At 36.4% G+C, this 18,720-nt stretch overlaps 1 protein-coding gene across 1 annotated transcript in view; it reads right to left on the bottom strand.

Annotated features, from left to right (window-relative positions):
* TMC1 (transmembrane channel like 1) overlaps positions 1-18,720 on the bottom strand; it is a 68,170-nt gene that overhangs the window by 25,037 nt on the left and 24,413 nt on the right. The window contains exons 6-11 of the mRNA XM_055791688.1: positions 15,502-15,592; positions 14,206-14,287; positions 9,424-9,530; positions 8,047-8,145; positions 3,769-3,911; positions 993-1,137 (exon numbers count right to left, since the gene is read on the bottom strand). Coding sequence (XP_055647663.1) covers positions 993-1,137; positions 3,769-3,911; positions 8,047-8,145; positions 9,424-9,530; positions 14,206-14,287; positions 15,502-15,592 — 667 coding nt within the window. The remainder of the gene's footprint in view (positions 1-992; positions 1,138-3,768; positions 3,912-8,046; positions 8,146-9,423; positions 9,531-14,205; positions 14,288-15,501; positions 15,593-18,720) is intronic.

Here is an 18,720-nt window from a genome sequence, read left to right as displayed (position 1 = left end):
GACTTTGAATGTGGTTATCTTTTATGTCTGCAGTTGGGAGGGTGGGCAGGGTGAGGTGGTATATTGGCTATATCACCCCTGCAGAAAGGAAGGGTGACATGTGCTTGGTCCTCCAGCCCCCATGTTGTATATTGTCACTGTGACGGCAAGTCTAGCATCACATTCTTTACCTGGCAACATCTTGTGAGTGTATTCCCTGTACATTATTACACTGAAAATTAAATTTTCCCTTACATGTTGCACCGGTGTGTCCCAGTGACCACAGTGTAGAAACATATTCTTTGGCATTCAACAGATAGAATATATCCCCTTCACTCTTTTCACAGCAGTGCATCTTGCATCCTGGCCCAGATTCCCCACACCATGACTCTTGGAATCAACATACCCTGTAAACTGAAAAGAGGCTTAAACCCACCTTGGATTCCTTCCAAACTGGGCTATATTTCATAATTAATTTGAAAAGAAGACTTTATATTATGGAAGGAAAATAACCTTTTTTTTTTTTTTGCAAGTATACATTCAAAATTCTGAGGCCAGTTCTTCTGACAAGATGAATAGCCCTTTACAGACCATTTTACTGCTTTATCTTATGGTATCTCTTCAGTATAGCAAGAGAATATGACAATGTGAGATTGGCAAAATGTCACCAGCATTTTAAAAAAGAGTTTTTCAGACAAGTACTATAGAAACTGGAAGCAGTCACAGATGAGAAAAAAGAAACAATTATTTTTACAGTAGAATCGTTTTTCTAAAACTAGTACTATGGTCACAGAGGACACAGAAGATGCCATTAATGCTTTTCCTTCCACAGTCAAAAGGAAAAAATTAAGATGGCAAGGCACAAAGATCCAGACTCAGAAGAGTATAAAACTGCCAATTCCAGTTTAAGTTTCTAGGCCCAGGTACAGCTGATACTTGAACTTATTTCCATTTAATTCATACCAGTGAGAAAGACAAATCCGGTTACCTCTCCTTACAGAGCTCTATGTTACCTTAAAGCTTGTTGTGATGGAGGCAAACTTATTATCCGCAGTCTCAGGATTGCCAATCAGGTAGTCCCAGCTTGTGAACATTTTCCAGCTGAAATTAAAACTAGTATCATCCCCACCACCATCGTCATTTGCATTCCTTGCCATTCTACAAAAGCCAGACAGACACAGGAAGACCTTGTTAGAACTAGTTCTGCTATGTAAGAATGATTTGTAAATTGTTCCTAAATTATAACATTGTTCTTGAAAAAAAAAATATTATTGGAGTCAGCCGTGTCCTATTAAGTCTGGAAAGTTCAGTCTGTAACAAGAAAGAAGGATTGAGACTTGCATATTTAGAAAATTTATGAGCTCACAACACACATTTTGATGAGAAAGAATGAATTTATTTCATTAATAGCTCAGACAAACTCTGCTGGATGAGAAACTCGATGGGAAAACAACATCAAAAAGACCTCTCAAGTAGAAAGCTGAAGAGCTTCCTGAACTGCAACAGATTTTATTAGAGACTTCACAAAGAGAAAAGAATTCTAAAATAACAAGCCAGGACAAAACCTGGTTATACCATATAAAAGTGTCACTAATACAGCTTTATATCTTCCCTTTCATCTCCTATGCACTTATAAACAAGGTTTGTAACAGTATCCAGAAATATCAAATCATTTCTTCAGTGACTTGACTTAATCTTGACTACTAACTTCTCCATTTTAAATGCTGTCATTCATGTAATAATAGTCTTGATTCTGTGTACTTTATCACTTAATTCAAACTACTAAGCACAAGCATGAAGTACATTGGTAGGGCAGGCTTATTTTAAAGCTCACTAATGCTGTAGTGTTATGTTATTAATATCAATGCTTTCTATGCACTACACTTTAACAGTCCAGCAAAATATATACTTTCAAATCTAGGAAAAGAAGAGTAAGTAAATAACACAGAAAATCCTTCTGAGCCGTCATAAACTAACACCAGGGTTGGTTTGGTGGTAGTTGTTTTTTTGGTGTGCTATACTGCTTGTATACAGAAGGGACAGAGATTATGAAAGGTTCTTGGTAGGATCTGCCCTACTCTTGGTTTCTAGGCTAAGATAATTCCTTCACAAGAGTTCCTAAAGAAACACTGAATAGTCTTGTGGCTGGGATATTATTTCTTTGAGACCAGAAAAGTTTCCATTTTATGTTATACACTGAAAGAGCTGCAGAGAGCTCTATCTGAATTTAAATGTTTCTCCTAAACAGAATAATAGTCCTTATAAGCTTCACTGCTTCTTTCATGTAAACATTCCCTTTCTCAGATATCAGTAAACAGCAGAAAAATGATAGCACCTTGTCTTACTCTGCTTTTAGTTTCTGTGCTTTCTGGAGAAATAGCAAAGAGCAAAAGACTGCAAGAACCGCTCATAAGATTACCTAAACATTGATCACCATTAGTGTCATGTGACCATATGGGATGTTACCACTTACAATGCCTTTTTTTTCATCAAGGATATTCCTTTGTTTGGGCCACGAGTATTGTCTACTATAAGGGATATTTTTTTTTTTTTTTTGTCTGGGTGACAGTCATTGAAATACATTTATTTGAGGCTAAGACTTTTCTAACCTTCACAGCTACATCATCAAAAAACATTTTGAAATATATTTTTGAGCTAAACTAATTACCTTTTTTATTGCAGCTGTTTATTCCTCCTCCAAAAAACAGAAACATGAATATTTGGAAAACAGAACATGAATTAATCCTGAGCTCATGCAAGTGAAAAATAATTACTTAAGCACAAAACAGTGGAAACAGATTAACTGCAGTTTTCTCTATATTCACAAGTGTGGTTGAACCTTGACGTGCGTTTCTCTGATTTTTTTCACTGTAGGCATCTTTTAAAGCCACCACTATAGCTAACTGTATTATTATGGCAGGTGGTCATCAAGCCTGAATCAAGAGTATTAAAGATTATATTAACTGGCAGCCTATCTTCTTAGAAGCTTTCAGAATTATCACAGTTTATTGCAATAATGAATTTGGCTATAAAATAATAAATTTATTTCATTTAAATTTTGATGTTAAGGCAAAATTGAAGTCCAGAATTCAAAAGCCAAAAAGCTAATATATCACGAGTCATACTGCCTAGGCCCTGTTTCACTTGCCCCTATGCTTCCTACTGTTTTAACACTATGTTCTTAACGTTATATTAAGCATAGTTTGCACACTGCTGAAGATTATTTTGCATTCCACAGAACTTTAAATCCTTACTATAGCCAGTAGCATTAATGCTTCTGCACCACTTTGCTAATGTGACCTAACCACTATAGTCTTGCTGAGAATCATTTACTGCTGACTGTGAGTTACACACAGAATTATTTGTCATATGTTTCTTTCTTTCTTGTCTTCTTCCTTTGTAAAAGAATTTAACTCACATAAGGTATCATTAAAGGCAGAACAATTGAATGTCCTGGATGTTAGCTGACATACTGCTAGATACAGAGTATTATGAGAAGATGGGCTGACAGCTCTGTTCCTTACTTTATACATTCATTTTTCCTGCAAGAGGGAAGTGTTATTTCAGCAAAGATTTTTTTGCAATTCCACAGCACTGCAACATAACTGCTGTTGCAGAAAAATAAATAAATACAGACTGAAGGAACCTTACATGACTTTGACCTTGCACTTGAGCTTGCATTGTCCTGCCCTTACAATTATCATATTTTCAAAAAGATATCTCAGTGGTCAACAATGGCATTATATTCCTTTTTAAATGTACCTTATTCCAGAGCCAAGGAGAACTTACGTTCGAATGACAATCATAAAGCTGTAGCCAATAGTCCCAACTCCAACAAGGAAATACGAAAGAGGCATCCTGAACTTGAGCCATCCAATTGTCCTCTGGTTATTGTAATAACCATAAAAGAGTACAGAATACTGTGCAAAGCCCTGAAAAGTCAGCAAAAATCATAATGTCATGTCTGTTCAATATGCACATAATCAGGAATTGCACAATAGCAAAGTACTGAAACATTAATTTCGATGCATTCAAAAGAGCTGTAAGCATTACTACAATAAATCTCACAGGATGGAAAATCTCTCACTTAGAAAGGCTTAGAGTATTTCATGTCAAGTTTCAAATCTTTTATTTTTAAAACTCTTCATGGGCACTCCATCTACATCTTAATGAGTCAAAACTTTATTTTTTTCCCTCATACTTCTTGTTTTAAAGACAAAAACTTTTTGGTTTACAAAATTTGTTTTACAAATTACTTTCAGATAAAATGGTAGATTTTTAACTTAATTTTCACATTTCTAAAATTTACTTGTAAAGCCTATTTAATGCAAAATTCTCGTATGCCTTCTCTGACAATGTGTCTACTTTTCATTGGGTGATCATTCAATATATGTTAACCAATAGTTAGTAGCATTTTATGGCTGTTTATTCAGTACGCAGAGTTTTTCAACACTTAGACTTCAAGACTGTAAAAAGTGCAATGTAAGCATACCTTCTTTCTCAGCAAGTCAAAATGCATTTCCTTTCCTAAAAATCTTAGTGAGAATTACCATCTCTTCTCCTGGTCAGATTATTGATTTTTCGAAATAAACTGCTAGTACACTATCATCTGTAAGCAATAATTGCTGGTATTTAAAATGATCCATATAGCTAAAGCTTCCTGATAATCCTCAGGTTAGAGCAAGAACTTGCCTCCCAGAAGAAGATATGCAGAGCCCTTACAAGGACAGCTTAGCACATGCACTGCAAGTAGCAAAGCTCCAGCTGGGTGTGACGATTTCAAGTGAAATAGAGTATTTGACCATGTAACTGGTGGATGCACCTTGCATTATTTTGACAATAGTACAGCAAGCTGAGAGTTTTGTGAATTAAAAAAGCAATTTACTTTCCTCCTGCTTTTCAGTTGCTCATTTTACTTATAATAAATAACACCTTTCTCTTACATATTATTGCAAAACATGCACTTAATTTGTTGTAGCTCTTACTGTACACGAAATGAGTCAGAGTGTTATCTGGAAAACCAAATTTACAATCCTAAGCAGAAAATAAAATGTTAATATATGATAAACAGAAATACTATTCAAAATGTCTTGATTTGGTAATCAACATATCTCATTTTTCTTAATATCAGAGTAGCTTTGAGAGATGTGCCTACACAACAGATAGTAAATTACTAGTAAAACATTTCTATCATTCAGGACACATTCAAATTCAATAGTATATCATCTGCATATTTTTGCTCATTAAAGCATCCTACAATTCCATTTTAGCCCGGGTTTCAATACAGCCTAAAGTAGCTCTGGAGAGCCTTTTGGATTCCGCAGATTACTAAAATGCTTTTTAAGTTGCTGTGTTCTGCAAAGTCAGAGATAGTTCCTCCACTGCATGTCATTCCATATGTTGTTTCCTGGGCTTTGCCTACTGCATGTCACCAGTAGACCTGAAATATCTTTAGCTGTGTAAAGGCAGGCATGCATGGAAGATCTTTTGCTCTCCTTTCTGAGCCTGACATAAAAGAGGGGAGAGATAAGGGTATTGGTCAAATGCTTTATTGTAATGAGCCTTGAAAGTCTGAATTTTACGTTTGGATTATTATCTGAACTGTAAAACATACAATGTTAAAACTGAATTCCAGCTGAAATATATCATAATCCAAAATTGTTTCTTTTTGCCATGTCAGAAAATGAGAAAATGAGCAAAAAACTCAAAAGGTATGTTGTGCTCATCTTTCTTTTTTTTTTTTTTTTTTTTTTTTTAATGTCTTAAAGATTGGTGGAGTTTGGGGTTTTTTTCAGGCTGAAGTAATGTTTGTTGATATGAGTTCATTTATTTGTAACTTACCTGATAGCATACAAGAACTGCTAGCAGATGAAAGGTAGTGTTTCCTATGCTGTTTAATTAAAGATGTCATTGTCTTCAGGGAGAATTTATCAATCTGACATAACTCAATAAAATTCTTTTTCCCCCTCAATATGTCAGGACATACACCTCTTTCGCTATTTTATTCCATGTTAATTACCTGTGCATTTGCTCCTTGTGTTAACTGCTACCCTGTTACTTGCAACACTTTCTTCTTCAGAGCTGTCAGATCCTGTTTCTGACAATTATAAACTTCCCCTCCCTTTCTACCATCTGTCTTCATTCATCTTTTCTCAAACGCATTTCTTTTAAAAGCTTTCTTCCCATTGGGTATATAAAGCTCTACTAGTTTTTATTCTCTTTACAAAATGTCCAAGTTACTGTGATTCCTTTGTCTCCAATTTCCCCCTAATGTTTTAATTTCTCATTTTATTATTATCTAATAATAAACTCCTGATGAACCAGAAGCATTGTCATCTTATGCAGCAGTCATTGCAAAATGTTACATACACGGCTTTTTTAGAAAAATCTTTTGTACTCTTTTCTATCCAAGAAGGGTCCATCACTTTATGTTAACTAAGGCAGAAGTATCTGTTCACTTTACGTACCCTTATAGTGAAAAGACAAACATTTGCTAATGATGATGATGATGATGATGATAATAGTAATATGGCTAATTTCTAGCCATTGTTATATTATTTTCTTTAGATTCCGTTGTTTACAGTTAATAAGCCTGAAAGATTTACTTGTAAATTAGAAAACAGGTATATCCAGTAAGGTTTTTTCCAATGTTCTCTTGTCATACAACCCAATCCTTTCTCCGCTGATAGCTAAAGGTTGAAAATAGAGCCAAGGAAGCTAAATAAAGGACCAAAATACAGCAGCATCTGCATGTCCACAAAGTATTGAGCCAAAAACCAATGAATCCTGACTGAGATCTGAATATCACAAGCTTGGGGATCTCTCCACACCTTAACCATACTGAAAAATGGCAATATTAATGAGAAGTATAAACATTGCACCCTTTTCATGTTTTTTCAGGGGAGATCAGAGCTGGCCTCCTGTTGGAAAGAGAACAGGTATGAAAATCTGCCTGTGCCCCTTCTGAGACTGCCTGCACTGTTCTCCTCACCAGCATAGGTGGGATGGGACCTCACACAGGTCAAACCTACATGGAGAGGTCACATTTAGATGAGTTGTTCTGCAGACAGCTGGAGAGCCTGAGCTGCAAACTGGAGGAAGCTGCACCTGACTTCACTTTTCCAAGAAACGGGTCTGCTACTGACATTATATTCATGCTTGTTGTTGCTAAAACAACTTAAGGGCTAAAAGATATGTATATGCATAAGTCTTTCAGAGTCTTGGTACCTTTTACAGAAGGTAAAGAAAGACTGGGGAGAAATCACACTTTGTTCTGTGGATACTGCTTCCATTAATCTGCAGAAAAACCTTAACTAGATGGTTGCACCCTTTCACAGTGCAGAGTACCTTTTGACGACATTGACTGCATGCCACAGAGAAACAGCCTTCTAAGAAACACATTGCAATACCAAATTTATCATTAGCTGACTACGCAAATTTGTGTCATCTTTATATAAAGAGGCCAACTACAGAGACATGCCACACACAAAATCTGATAAAACTTCTGTTTTCAGGAAGAAAAAGCATTATGACATATTTAGGAATACACCATTAACTTTTCAGTGCAGGAGGTATAGCTCCACAGGCCAGACTGGGTGTCACGTCAATGGTAAAGAGTTAAGATACGTTTCTCAATTCAGCTAAAGTATCTGCATATTCTATAAGACTAAAAATAAAAAATGTTTTAGGAAAAGCCTACAGAGCACATTATTGGATTATCTTTTCTTTTTTTCTAATTCACACTGCATCCTCACATTTGGAACCTTAATCATATTAAAATAAAGGACAAAATTCACCTATAAGAAATGGCACATCAATACCCAGGGATGTGAATCCAGCTTTGAGAGTTGTTGCTGCATGGTTTTGGATTGCTGCATATACTGAAATGTGCATGTGGACATTGAGCTTCATTATTTGTTTTGTCTGAAGTAAATGTCTGTACCCAGACCTTGTAAAAAGAAGTATTAGATTAATTCTATTGCCATCTTTTCCTGAAATATTAAATAATTAATTAAGTCCATAAAATCACTCATGTGAATATGCATTATTGCAAATTTATGCACTTACACTAAAATCCCAGAGAGTAGCAAAGTTCATAGCAGTTGCTTCCTCAGCTCTTGGGACAGTTTTTCTAGGTAAAGAGCCGTATGGTTTCCCCATCAAAGCCTTGAACCAAAAAATGAGAGCAATTTACATTTTAAAGCAAAATACCAACAAAGGGAAGAGACAGTGATCTGTCATTTCTTAGGAAGACTTGTTTTGTGTTCCTAAACTGCTTAGTGAGGATGACCTATTTCTCCAATATTTTTCATTGTTCCTTGCATTAATGATTGAAACTATGCTTAAGTACCTATTCATGGTGTTTTCTAAATTTAATGTTCCAATGGTATCAGTGGATTATCAAACTGTGCCTCTTACATTTAAAGGCAAGACAGAAATCCAGATTCCTCTGATGAGTGGTGTTTGTCTTACACACAAGACCAGAAGAACAATTTTTCTTGCATTACAGACTTTACTGTTTTTTCAATTGAAGTGTATGGGAAGAAGCTAAGGATTCAGTTTTTTGATTCTGAGGGCCCACTGCTCCTGGCAAGATGTTTGCTCAGCAGTCTATGTCCTGACAGGGTCCTTTCCAAGCTTTATCCTGCAAACTGTTGGGCATTTTTCCTGTTTTGGCTTCAATTGAAGATGGATCATGCTATTGAAACACTATACTAGGAAGCTGTTGGAAATTCCTATGTGACTCTTTCCCAGCTGCTTATTAGGAGGTAAGATAAGTAAGAGGTTATGGAATAATGAAATCAGGGAGACGGCACAATACTTTTAATTTTATATAAGCCCCTGTTTCAGAAAGACAGTATCATGGTTCAAAGGAACTAGAAAAATATTACATTTCACAGAAGTGATTTCTGCCTGAATTACATCTGCTCTGAGCAGCATTATTAACAGCCATGCTGCACACAGTGCAAAACATGAGGGGTCTCTCTTGTGATTTTACAGCCCTGTTGGGCCTTATCAGCACATGAGTATTAATGCAACTGAGAAGGATCCATGGTGCCTCAGAGGTCTGGAATGTATCTTTCTATTACAATGCACATTTTAGTCAAGGTACTCCACTTGGCTGCTTCTTAGACTCAGTTCCTCTCCTTAGTTCCCCACAGAAAAAAAAAAAAAAAAAGTTTAGCTCCAACTCCATACTGTGGGAAAGCACTTTCAGGACACAATCCTATATACATTTCTCTGTTGTATCTATTTCAAGTCATGTCTGTGTAGAGACAACTGTCCACAAGGAAAGTACATCTTTGCAGCCTTAGTACACCTTAATACTTTTAAATGGAGCATAAAGAGATTACAAATTTATTTAAAGGTCCAGTCCTATGAAATCTCACTGCAAAGACAGAAATTCACATAACAACTCTCAATGAGAATTTAAAAGATTCCCACCTCAGGCACCATTACGAGTCCACAAGTCAGTCCGAAGAGAATCATGTTTATTCCATACATCCAGCGTAGGAATATGAAATAAGACGCTACTGAAGAGCCAAAGTGACCTATGAAAACATGAGAGGTGAAAAAAGAGCAAATAAATTAGTTGTCTCATGCTGTTTTACCTTAAGATGAAGATGCTCAAAGTTCACTTAAGATAAATACAGTCAGGGGAAGCTTTTAATTTTCTTTATTACCATAATTCTAATACTTTTTTTCCAGAATGCATACTAGCATTCACTGACCTGGCAGAGAAAACAGAAGAAAAAATGTAAGAGTATTATTTACACGGAGTATTTAGGGTTGTGCAAAAGCTGCGACATTTACTATTACTAAACTATTATTAAATCCCCTAGTGGCAGGTTTCACAGCAAATAACCTTTATATATTTATTTATTTATTTGTCTGATGTGAACTGTAAGTATTCTGGACATGTTGAATCTTTAATCAGAAGCAGCACAGAATTAGCCAGATACTTTAAGTGCTGTTATTGGAGTGCTCACCAGGGAAGAATAAAAATATCTGCCAGTGTTTTGTACCCTTTCTTTCTCTTGCGTTGCTATTTATGTGTTCCACCAGCATGCAGGTACGGAGGCAGTTCCATTACCAGGTGCACAGATGAAGCTTTGGACTCCACCCACTACAGACTCCTGACCCTGACCTGTGTGAAGAAGAGACTGCAGGGGAAGCAGTTGGCACTAAGGGCATGATTTGACTAATACTCTGCAATTCAGGCCAAACTGAAATAACAGTTCAAATTCAAGCCCAGTTTGTTGCAGCACAGCTCTGCTGAATACAGGACAGCTGGCAGTCAGGCTAATCTGTCTCTCAGAGTTAGAAAAACAGGAGTTTTCAGTTCTGTTACCAGTCATTCACAAGAAAAACGTGACCTTTCAACAGTTTATTCAGACACAGTCTAGTTAAGGTGCCTGATGCACTCTGATAGTAAATAATGAGAAGGAAATCACTCTGTGACAAGGGTCCTATTTGTTATAGTGGGGAGTATTATGAAATTAGGCAGAGGTTAAAGGTGAGTTTTCTTGCTAGGGCTTAAATGTAATTAATACTTTCCTTTTTTCTTCTTCTTTTCATTACTCTATTTTGTTATTAAATGACAATGTTGATTATAATTATTACTGAAATGAAAGAAATTTAGTATCTAAATATTAATAATGCTCCTGCTGCCAGTCCACAGGCCCAAGAGAAATGATTCCTATATCAAGTCTAAATGTGTGGTTAAAGCAATTTTGTAGTTTAGGACACAGTATGAAAAGTTTAAAACAAAGGTGTGTTTTCTCATGCCAATATTAATAATGTTTAATAGTTAATATTTATGTATTTTTCCTATACTCTTTTGTAGCATGTCTAAGGCACAGCAGTATGACCATTGAATTATCTGACTGGGTCGAGGTTGTTCTTGGGTATCTACAAGTGACCTTGAAATAAAATCAGAATTTTTTCTTCAGAGCAGAAAGAGCACTTCAATCTACCTACAACATTAGCTGGTGTCCTTCTTAGATTAATCTGGCCTATCCTAAATGAGCCCTTTTTAATCAAAAGTATCTTCTTGAAGGTGTTTAAATCTTCCCACCAAGCCGAATTTATAGGCTTATAGCTGGTATATATATATATAGCTTATATAGCTATAGCTGAAAAATAGAGGTTTCCTCTACAAAGTAGTCTGCACATAATTGTCAGGCTTTTGTTCCTTTCATGCTTCTGCTGCTTACACTTTCTTTTAGCTAGGATCATGCAAAATTCAATCAGAACTTTCATAAATTCTTGCCTCTTTTATGTGCTATTAGCATGACCTCTTCTTATACCCTGTTAATAAGCACTTCTTTCTGTTGTGCTTGCCTTTGGAAAGGAAGTAGCTTAAAGCATAGTATTAGCAGTGATCATAGAGGTTTACATAAAAGTTTTACCTCTAGTTCCTTTGTGCTAAGCAGGTGGTAATTTACCTATAATCCCATCTGTTGGAAGGAGCAGAAGCTACCTATGAACATTTCATTTTTAAGCATGTGTACTAGTGAATGAAATGTACCAGATACCTGTGTGTATGCCCGTGTCCTCGTGGAAAAATTGGCACAAAAGAAACATTACTAAAAATGCTAAACTGTGTACTGACATGGAAAGCAGTTGTACAGACGCAACTCTGTGGCAAGTGAACTGAGTGAGTGCATTTTGCAAGTGGTCCAAACAACCTACTTTACCTGTCACAATCTGATGTTGTTTGCTGCTTGTTTCATTGTACTGTCTCCTCTAAAAATGGGCTGTTGAGTAGGCAGTGCTCACTCCAGTTTTCTCTATGCAACCGTACTTTGCTACATGAGACTGCAGCCCATGGGAACTGACATGACTAAGGACTCTACACAAACATTGCTGTGTAACAACATCTTTTTAAATATTGATCCTGGTGTCCAAGCCTAGTGTTCAACTATTTTCTTCAACCACTCTTCAGCATTTTGGGTGGACTGAGAGATCCAGTGGTTACATGCAGGGTGTTGCCTGTGCCAGCAAGATTCTCCAAAGTGTTCCATATGCTGTATTTAGCAACTCTTATGTAAAGTGTTAAGCAACCAAAGACATTTTTCTGCCAGATTCCTTATAAGCAGTATCAGGTACATTCTGTTTATTGTTTGATGTCATGTGTTTAAGTCATTTTACAAGGGACTGAATTGTGCCCCAAACAGCCATGGCTGCTAGGACTCAGAGGAATCTGGTCCTTGCCCAGTTTGGAGCCTCCCCTTGCAGAGTTACTTCTGCTTCATCAACACGACTCCATGTCTGAAGGCAGCACCTGTTAAGAACATTTAATTCCCTGGATTTTGTGCATACAAGCTTGAAGCTGAGTCTGTTAAAAAGGTGGGTGCTCCTCCAATTTGTTCTGTATTTGATCTCTGATCAAATCTGGAGATTTTGATCAGAGCTTGATATAAAAAATAGTTTTACAAATTATCTTATACTACCTCTGCTAACCTGAAATTTGGAGAACGCAGGGTAATCCTTGACTCAACACCAACAGCTTGTTAAATGCCAAAAACCACAAGATAACTCTTTCCACTTTACTAAACCTGATACATATGACCAATGTAGCACACATCCGACCTATATACATTTCTAGAAGTTGAAGCAGCAGTTTTTTGGTCTCTGTGACTCAATGTATCTTAATGTTTACTCTTCCCTTATACACAGACTAGCTTTTTTCTATTTCAGTTTCACTCACTTCTCATTTTATTATCTAAATGCTCTATTTCTCTGGGACATGGTAGCTTTATCAGCATCGTCATTAAGACAACCTTGATCTCAGTACTATAAATGCGCTAACACAAATCTTAGGTATGGGCTGAGAGCTACTGCTTAGATTAACCAGGTTTATTGTGATTTAAAATTATTTTCCGCAGCAATATTTCAGAGGTGTTCCCTTGAAATCAAGACTTATTCTAGACTACAGGGTTTTGCACTAAACTATAGTTTAACTGTACTTCTTAAATTACTAATTTTTGGACAGAGCATTGTTTCTGCAAGTAAAAGAAACAATTGCAGCTTGCCTTAGCGATACACTGAACAGAACAAAAAAATAATAAAAAAAGAGTAAAATCCATAATCTTACCCCTTGAGATTATGAAAAGGTACTATCCTACTGTGATTTTGGGACCCTCCAGGTGACAGCAAAAATGTTACTTGTTTCAAATGAAAAAATAAATAGATACAAAAGCGGGACTGGAAAAAAATACCCTGTTCAATTTTTTATTCTGATTTTACGAGGAAAGAAATATGTCTCTTGGAAGTTACTGCTAGCAGAACAGTTTGTGCCAGGACAACTCCTTTACAGAAACTTTCAGAAACGTTACTTTCACAGATCCTCAAGACATCTATTATGTGTCCAGTCCACTAGGACACCACATGCATCTTGCTGCTGAGTTTGATTTTAACTACACATATGCAGCAGCTGCTTCCTAAATTTTGTGTTGAGTGAGTAGGTAATCTGTTCAGTGGTCTGTAGACCATATGTTTAAGAACGTTGTATAATTTTTCCTCAAGGGCTATTTTGTAGTCTAAAACTCCACAAAATTAACAATTTATCATTTTCCTGTTTTTCTTCTGTTACAGTTATTGCCTTTTGATGCAACCCACAGCTTCTTCCAATGGCAACTTCTCTAAAATAAGTTTTCATTGCACTTTTCCATCTGCATTTCATTAGTGGCAGAGTCTCACTCAGGTATCCACGCAGTTAAGGCAAATTTCCTTCAGAGAGGGCTGCAGTTTAATTCATCACTGGAACTGAAACACAAAACTCACTTGTGCCAAAAACCTGCTCTCAAACATACCTGAAGTACTAACTACACTATGCCTAATATATAGGGACATCTAAGACCACTGTTATTTTCTCTGTGTTGTGTTATGCAGTTGAAAATGAGAGAAATAATGCCAAAATACCATAAGTCTCAAGATGATGAAAAAACATCACAGAAATAATTATAGTACACAGGCAAACTAAAGTGATGTTAGGCAACAGCTAAATCCCAATTCCACTTTTCAAGGATCACCTGTAAGTTGACTAACACTCTCTCAACTAGCTATACCATCAAGCTTAATAAATAAATACTCATTGATTTTATATTACACATTGAATACAGATATATATTTCCAAAGTATTGAAAAGTAATTTGCCACTTTGGCATGCATCAGGAATATGATATTAGATACTATTCTTTATTACCTTCCATAAGTACTTACTTTCAATCTCCTTAATTTTCATTTCCCAGGGTATGCAGGCTGTCTTAAAATTCTCAAAATCTCTCTGAAATTTCATCCATTTCTGTAAAGGGTCACAGATAAAAAAAACTACCATCATCTCAATGCCCAGATGTTCAGTTTCCCCTTAATCATCTACAGTATTCTTTGCCAGATAGCACTAGCTCACGAAGGACCATCTCCTTTTGTTTGTTCTGAATATGTTTCCTACTGGCTCTGTGTGAAGTCCTTATCTCTTCCACAAGAAGAATAATAAAATAATCCCTTCCTTTCATGCCATTCATTTAATATTTTTTTAATTGTTTCTAAGAGTTTATTTTGTTATTTCCTTTGCTATTCAAAATTCAGATCTGGAGCTCAAGCTGTGTCATTTCACATTGCAATTACTCTAACTAGTGGTTTATCTATCAGGTAAGTCTAACTTCTGCAGTTGAGCTTCCAGTGCCCAGCTGAGTTTGAAAGTCTTATTGTTTTTTGTGAACATTAATGCTTATGCGATGAGACTACACAACTGCTTGCAGAAAATCCAGTCTAAGGGTGAACCTAGCCACAGCAGGTAGTCCTGCCAAATATTCTTGGCATCATTCTGCATCAGCATTTTAGTTTGGCCAAGAGTGTGTTTTTTGAAGTGAATCTTCCAAACCATCTCAATTTACTACACTTGTATTTGCACTGTAAAGTGGTATCAGAGCATAAAACTACGTCAAAAAATATACTTGAGAGGCATGCTAATCCACATCCACTGTGCTGGGTATTTAGTTGTTGAGACCATAGATGTCTTAGCCCAGAGAAAGAGCTGCCAGAATACACATTGCCTGGACACTGGGTCCTCAGCAACCACTGTTCGGCCTTTCAGTCAGTCCTACAGAGCCATACTAGAATATACGTGGTCCTAGAACCTTGGCTCAGTGGAGATGCTAACAGTATTTTTGCTGTGGGGCAAAAAGACACTTTGTGATAATTCACAGAAGTTTGTCTCAAAAGAAAGACTGAGTTCTGGATTCAGTCCACAGAAAAGCTCACTCTACACCAAAAGAAATTAACTTCAATAAGATATTAAACTCTTGCAAACCAGTCGATTTTTGTTCTGATGACAAGTTTCTCAATCAAACTGGGAGCTTATGTTAGAAATCTTTTCATGCAAGAGAAGTGGAAATACATGTGTTAAAATGCAAAGAAAGACAAGGAACTCTGTTTTGGAAGATGGGTACATATGGCAATAATCTGCAAAAGGCTCCTTATTTGCTTTACATGAAGTTAGTGAAATAATAAATTTACCTTGGTCATCATCACTTTGAATGCATAGAATTTTTTTCCTTTTCCTTTTCCAAGAGCACCTTCAAACTTTTCAACAAAAAGCTGGGCTTCCCTGGAAAATGAGGGCAAAAGAGAGAAAGATATGATGCTATGGTAAATTTTATATTGTCTCTACCGTATCAATGTAATTGTTTATGTGTCCTAACTCCTCATAGATTTTTCTATAATCTTGTTCCCTTAGTAATGTTTAGAAAGAAAAGTTCTGAGATTCTGTATTTCACAGAAGACAAATCAAATGTAATGCAAACAGAACAAGCCACTTTGGTCATCTGCCTACATCCAAAATGCATTTGGAACTCTGAGATCTGCCTACAACCAGTTAATATCATCAAATACTTTTAGTCACGGTGGCTTTCTTCTGCAGTTCAGCTGCTGCCTACTTGTGCCACTCACAAACTGTTATTCCTCCTGGTTCCAACTAATATAAATTGTTGGCCAACTATCTAAGGGAAATCTATTTTCACTTTTTATTTTGGAGATATATATACATTACAGACTTGGTTCCCCTTTGTCTACCCTTCTCAAGACTAAATTTAATTCAATTCTTCATAATTTCTGCATATATCATCTTCAGAATAATTTCTTAGAATTGTATCTTCTTTGGTCCCCAAAACACTTAAATTTTGCTTATAAAGATATGGAAGTTAAATAATGATATACAATTATGAAAGAAAGATTTTTATCTTGTTTTAAAAAGGAATAGTGTCCACACAATAAAGCAATAAAAAGAGATCACAAGTATACTAATATTTCTTCCATTTAATCTGATTTATAATTTTTATATAATTTTCCTGTAGAAGTATGACTTCCATGTCTGTCTACTGATAAAATGTTCCCTAAAGGCTAAATGTCCTGATCTAAAGCATTGGGAAATAGAATAAGGATCCTTAGCTGGTGGTGTATGCACAAGACCATGTAACTCTTTTCTCATCACACTAGATGTCTGCAAAGAATTGCATATTGTATTGGGCATTGCACTAAGCACTTGAGAAACAGTGGACTACTGGGAAAATGTTAATTGTGATCATGGCTCTCCAGAAGCACTAGAGATAAGTTCACTGAGTGAAATTAATTATCATGGTTATATCTTCTGTTCACATATTTTATGTAAGCAAGCAAAAAGATTGTGTTAAACTGCAAAATCTGACAATGGCATTGGCAGAATAGTGGCATAGCTGTGATAAAGGCAAGTTAAAATTATGTGTGAAGAAGAATATTAGCCGTGTCATATTTTCTCTTAACTCATGGCTAAAAATCTCAGCCACTTTAAAAATACTATGTATTTTTAGTAACCACAAATGCTTAGGGTGATCTTCATACTGTCATCTGAAGACCTATCAAAACCTTTCCCCACTAGACACCCACTGTGGCAGACTTTTTAGCTCACAGTAACAAGCCCCTGAACAACCGTTTGTTTCTATGCTTCCCAAGATGGTGCAAAATTGAGCTACTGAATTTGACTTTCAGTCTTTGAGAGCCTTCTGAGAATTCTCACCTTCCAAGAACTCACATCTAAACCCAGCTGGTGAGGCATCAGGACCAGTTTCACCTCACCTAACCTCCCCAGGAGTTTAGCACCCTTTTCACACCATCTGAGATCCCATTTTCTCTTTCAAAGACACAGGTTGGCAGAAGCAAAAAGCTACACACAATTACATGAATCACAATCTGATCACTCTTTTTCTTTTCTTTTCCCTGTGGCACAAGGCATGCACAAATCCAGTTATAAAAAGACAAAAATACCCAGCCACACATCCCACCTATTTACCACTTCAAAGTGTTCCTCAGGGATCAAGTCAGCATCTGTTTAAGGCTCTAGAGCCCTCATTCTCAATTCTATTCTTCTGGATCACATTTGTGTGCTGGATTTTGGAGTCTGATCTTTCTGTGTTTTAGCTAACTTTGTCACTGGCTGAGCCTTCTTTATTTTCAAAGCCACTTCGAGTCCTTCAGAGGTTTTCTGGCTCCACGCTCACATCTCCTATCATTTTGATTCGCATAAAATTTTACATTTAAATTTCAGCTCTCTCAGATAAGTCAGAGAGAACAGATTCTTTCAGCTTCAGGAAACCAATGTCTGAGAGTCCCTTTTAAATCCATGTCCTCAAGATTTAAAATCTTGTTGCACTGTCAGGAGATAGTGGCAGTCCTAACAGCAGGTGGCAGCTTCCTTGTAAACTCAGCAGTCAGTGCTGGAACAACAGTACCGTAAAAGCATCCAGAAACAATAAACTGGGAACGTACCTATCACCCAAGTCAGCATATCGTATTTTGGACTTAAGAGGAAAACCTTCTACCATCACTTCTGTCACTAGGTAATTAAGCACTGGAGCTTGTTCATGAAAAATTACTGAAATCAAAACCTACAGAGCTGTAGAAAACTTGTGCTTTTCAGTCAGTAATTAGATGCAGTTATACTGAAGAATATGAAGATTTCACATTGCAGGTTGTTCTTTTTTTTATAGTGAAGTAGTAAGTCAGAAATTTAAGGGAATAATATGAAAACAACCATTAACACATAAAAGATCCTCTATAGTGGATATGAACATATTTTGTACCTGTAGCTGAACTCAAAAGTTCTCCACAAACATGTTCTGCTATAAAATTAAGCTAAGCTAAAACAAGAAGGAACTTTCCATAATGAAAGACATAAAAAGATGTATTTTAATCCAAACTTTCTCTTCACTTGTTTAAATATCTTTTTACAAGGTTTTCTACAAAAAGTAGTATTTTTTATCCCTCTCTGCCTACTGGACTCTCCATAAGCAAACTTTCAAGTTGAGTGTGAACAGCATTTAAGCTTCTTCTCCAGGACAAACCAAAACATTGCCTTCTGAAGGTGGTGACCCAGATTGCCAGGTTTAATGCTACTGACTCTTGAATGCTTCCCTGGGTTTTACTTTGCCAGTGCTGAGGATTCCTTTCTCCCTGCATCCCTTCTTCCTCAACACTGACCCACTCCTGTATGTGCTGGTCACAGAAATGTTATACACCCCCCTTAAGTGTTAATGCTTTATAATCTGTTTTTCTCAGGTTTTCATTCCATTGGCTGGCCTGCATTGGATTAAGTAATCATTGTACCACAAACAAACCAGATGGTGATCTGATACCAGTTAAACTTCTTATTGACTGCATACAGAGACACATGCAGTCAACTGAGTTACACATGCAAGACTGGAG

Source organism: Falco peregrinus, chromosome Z (assembly GCF_023634155.1).
Source record: "Falco peregrinus isolate bFalPer1 chromosome Z, bFalPer1.pri, whole genome shotgun sequence".
Classification (NCBI taxonomy): domain Eukaryota; kingdom Metazoa; phylum Chordata; class Aves; order Falconiformes; family Falconidae; genus Falco; species Falco peregrinus.
This window is presented reverse-complemented; position numbering and strand designations above follow the sequence as displayed.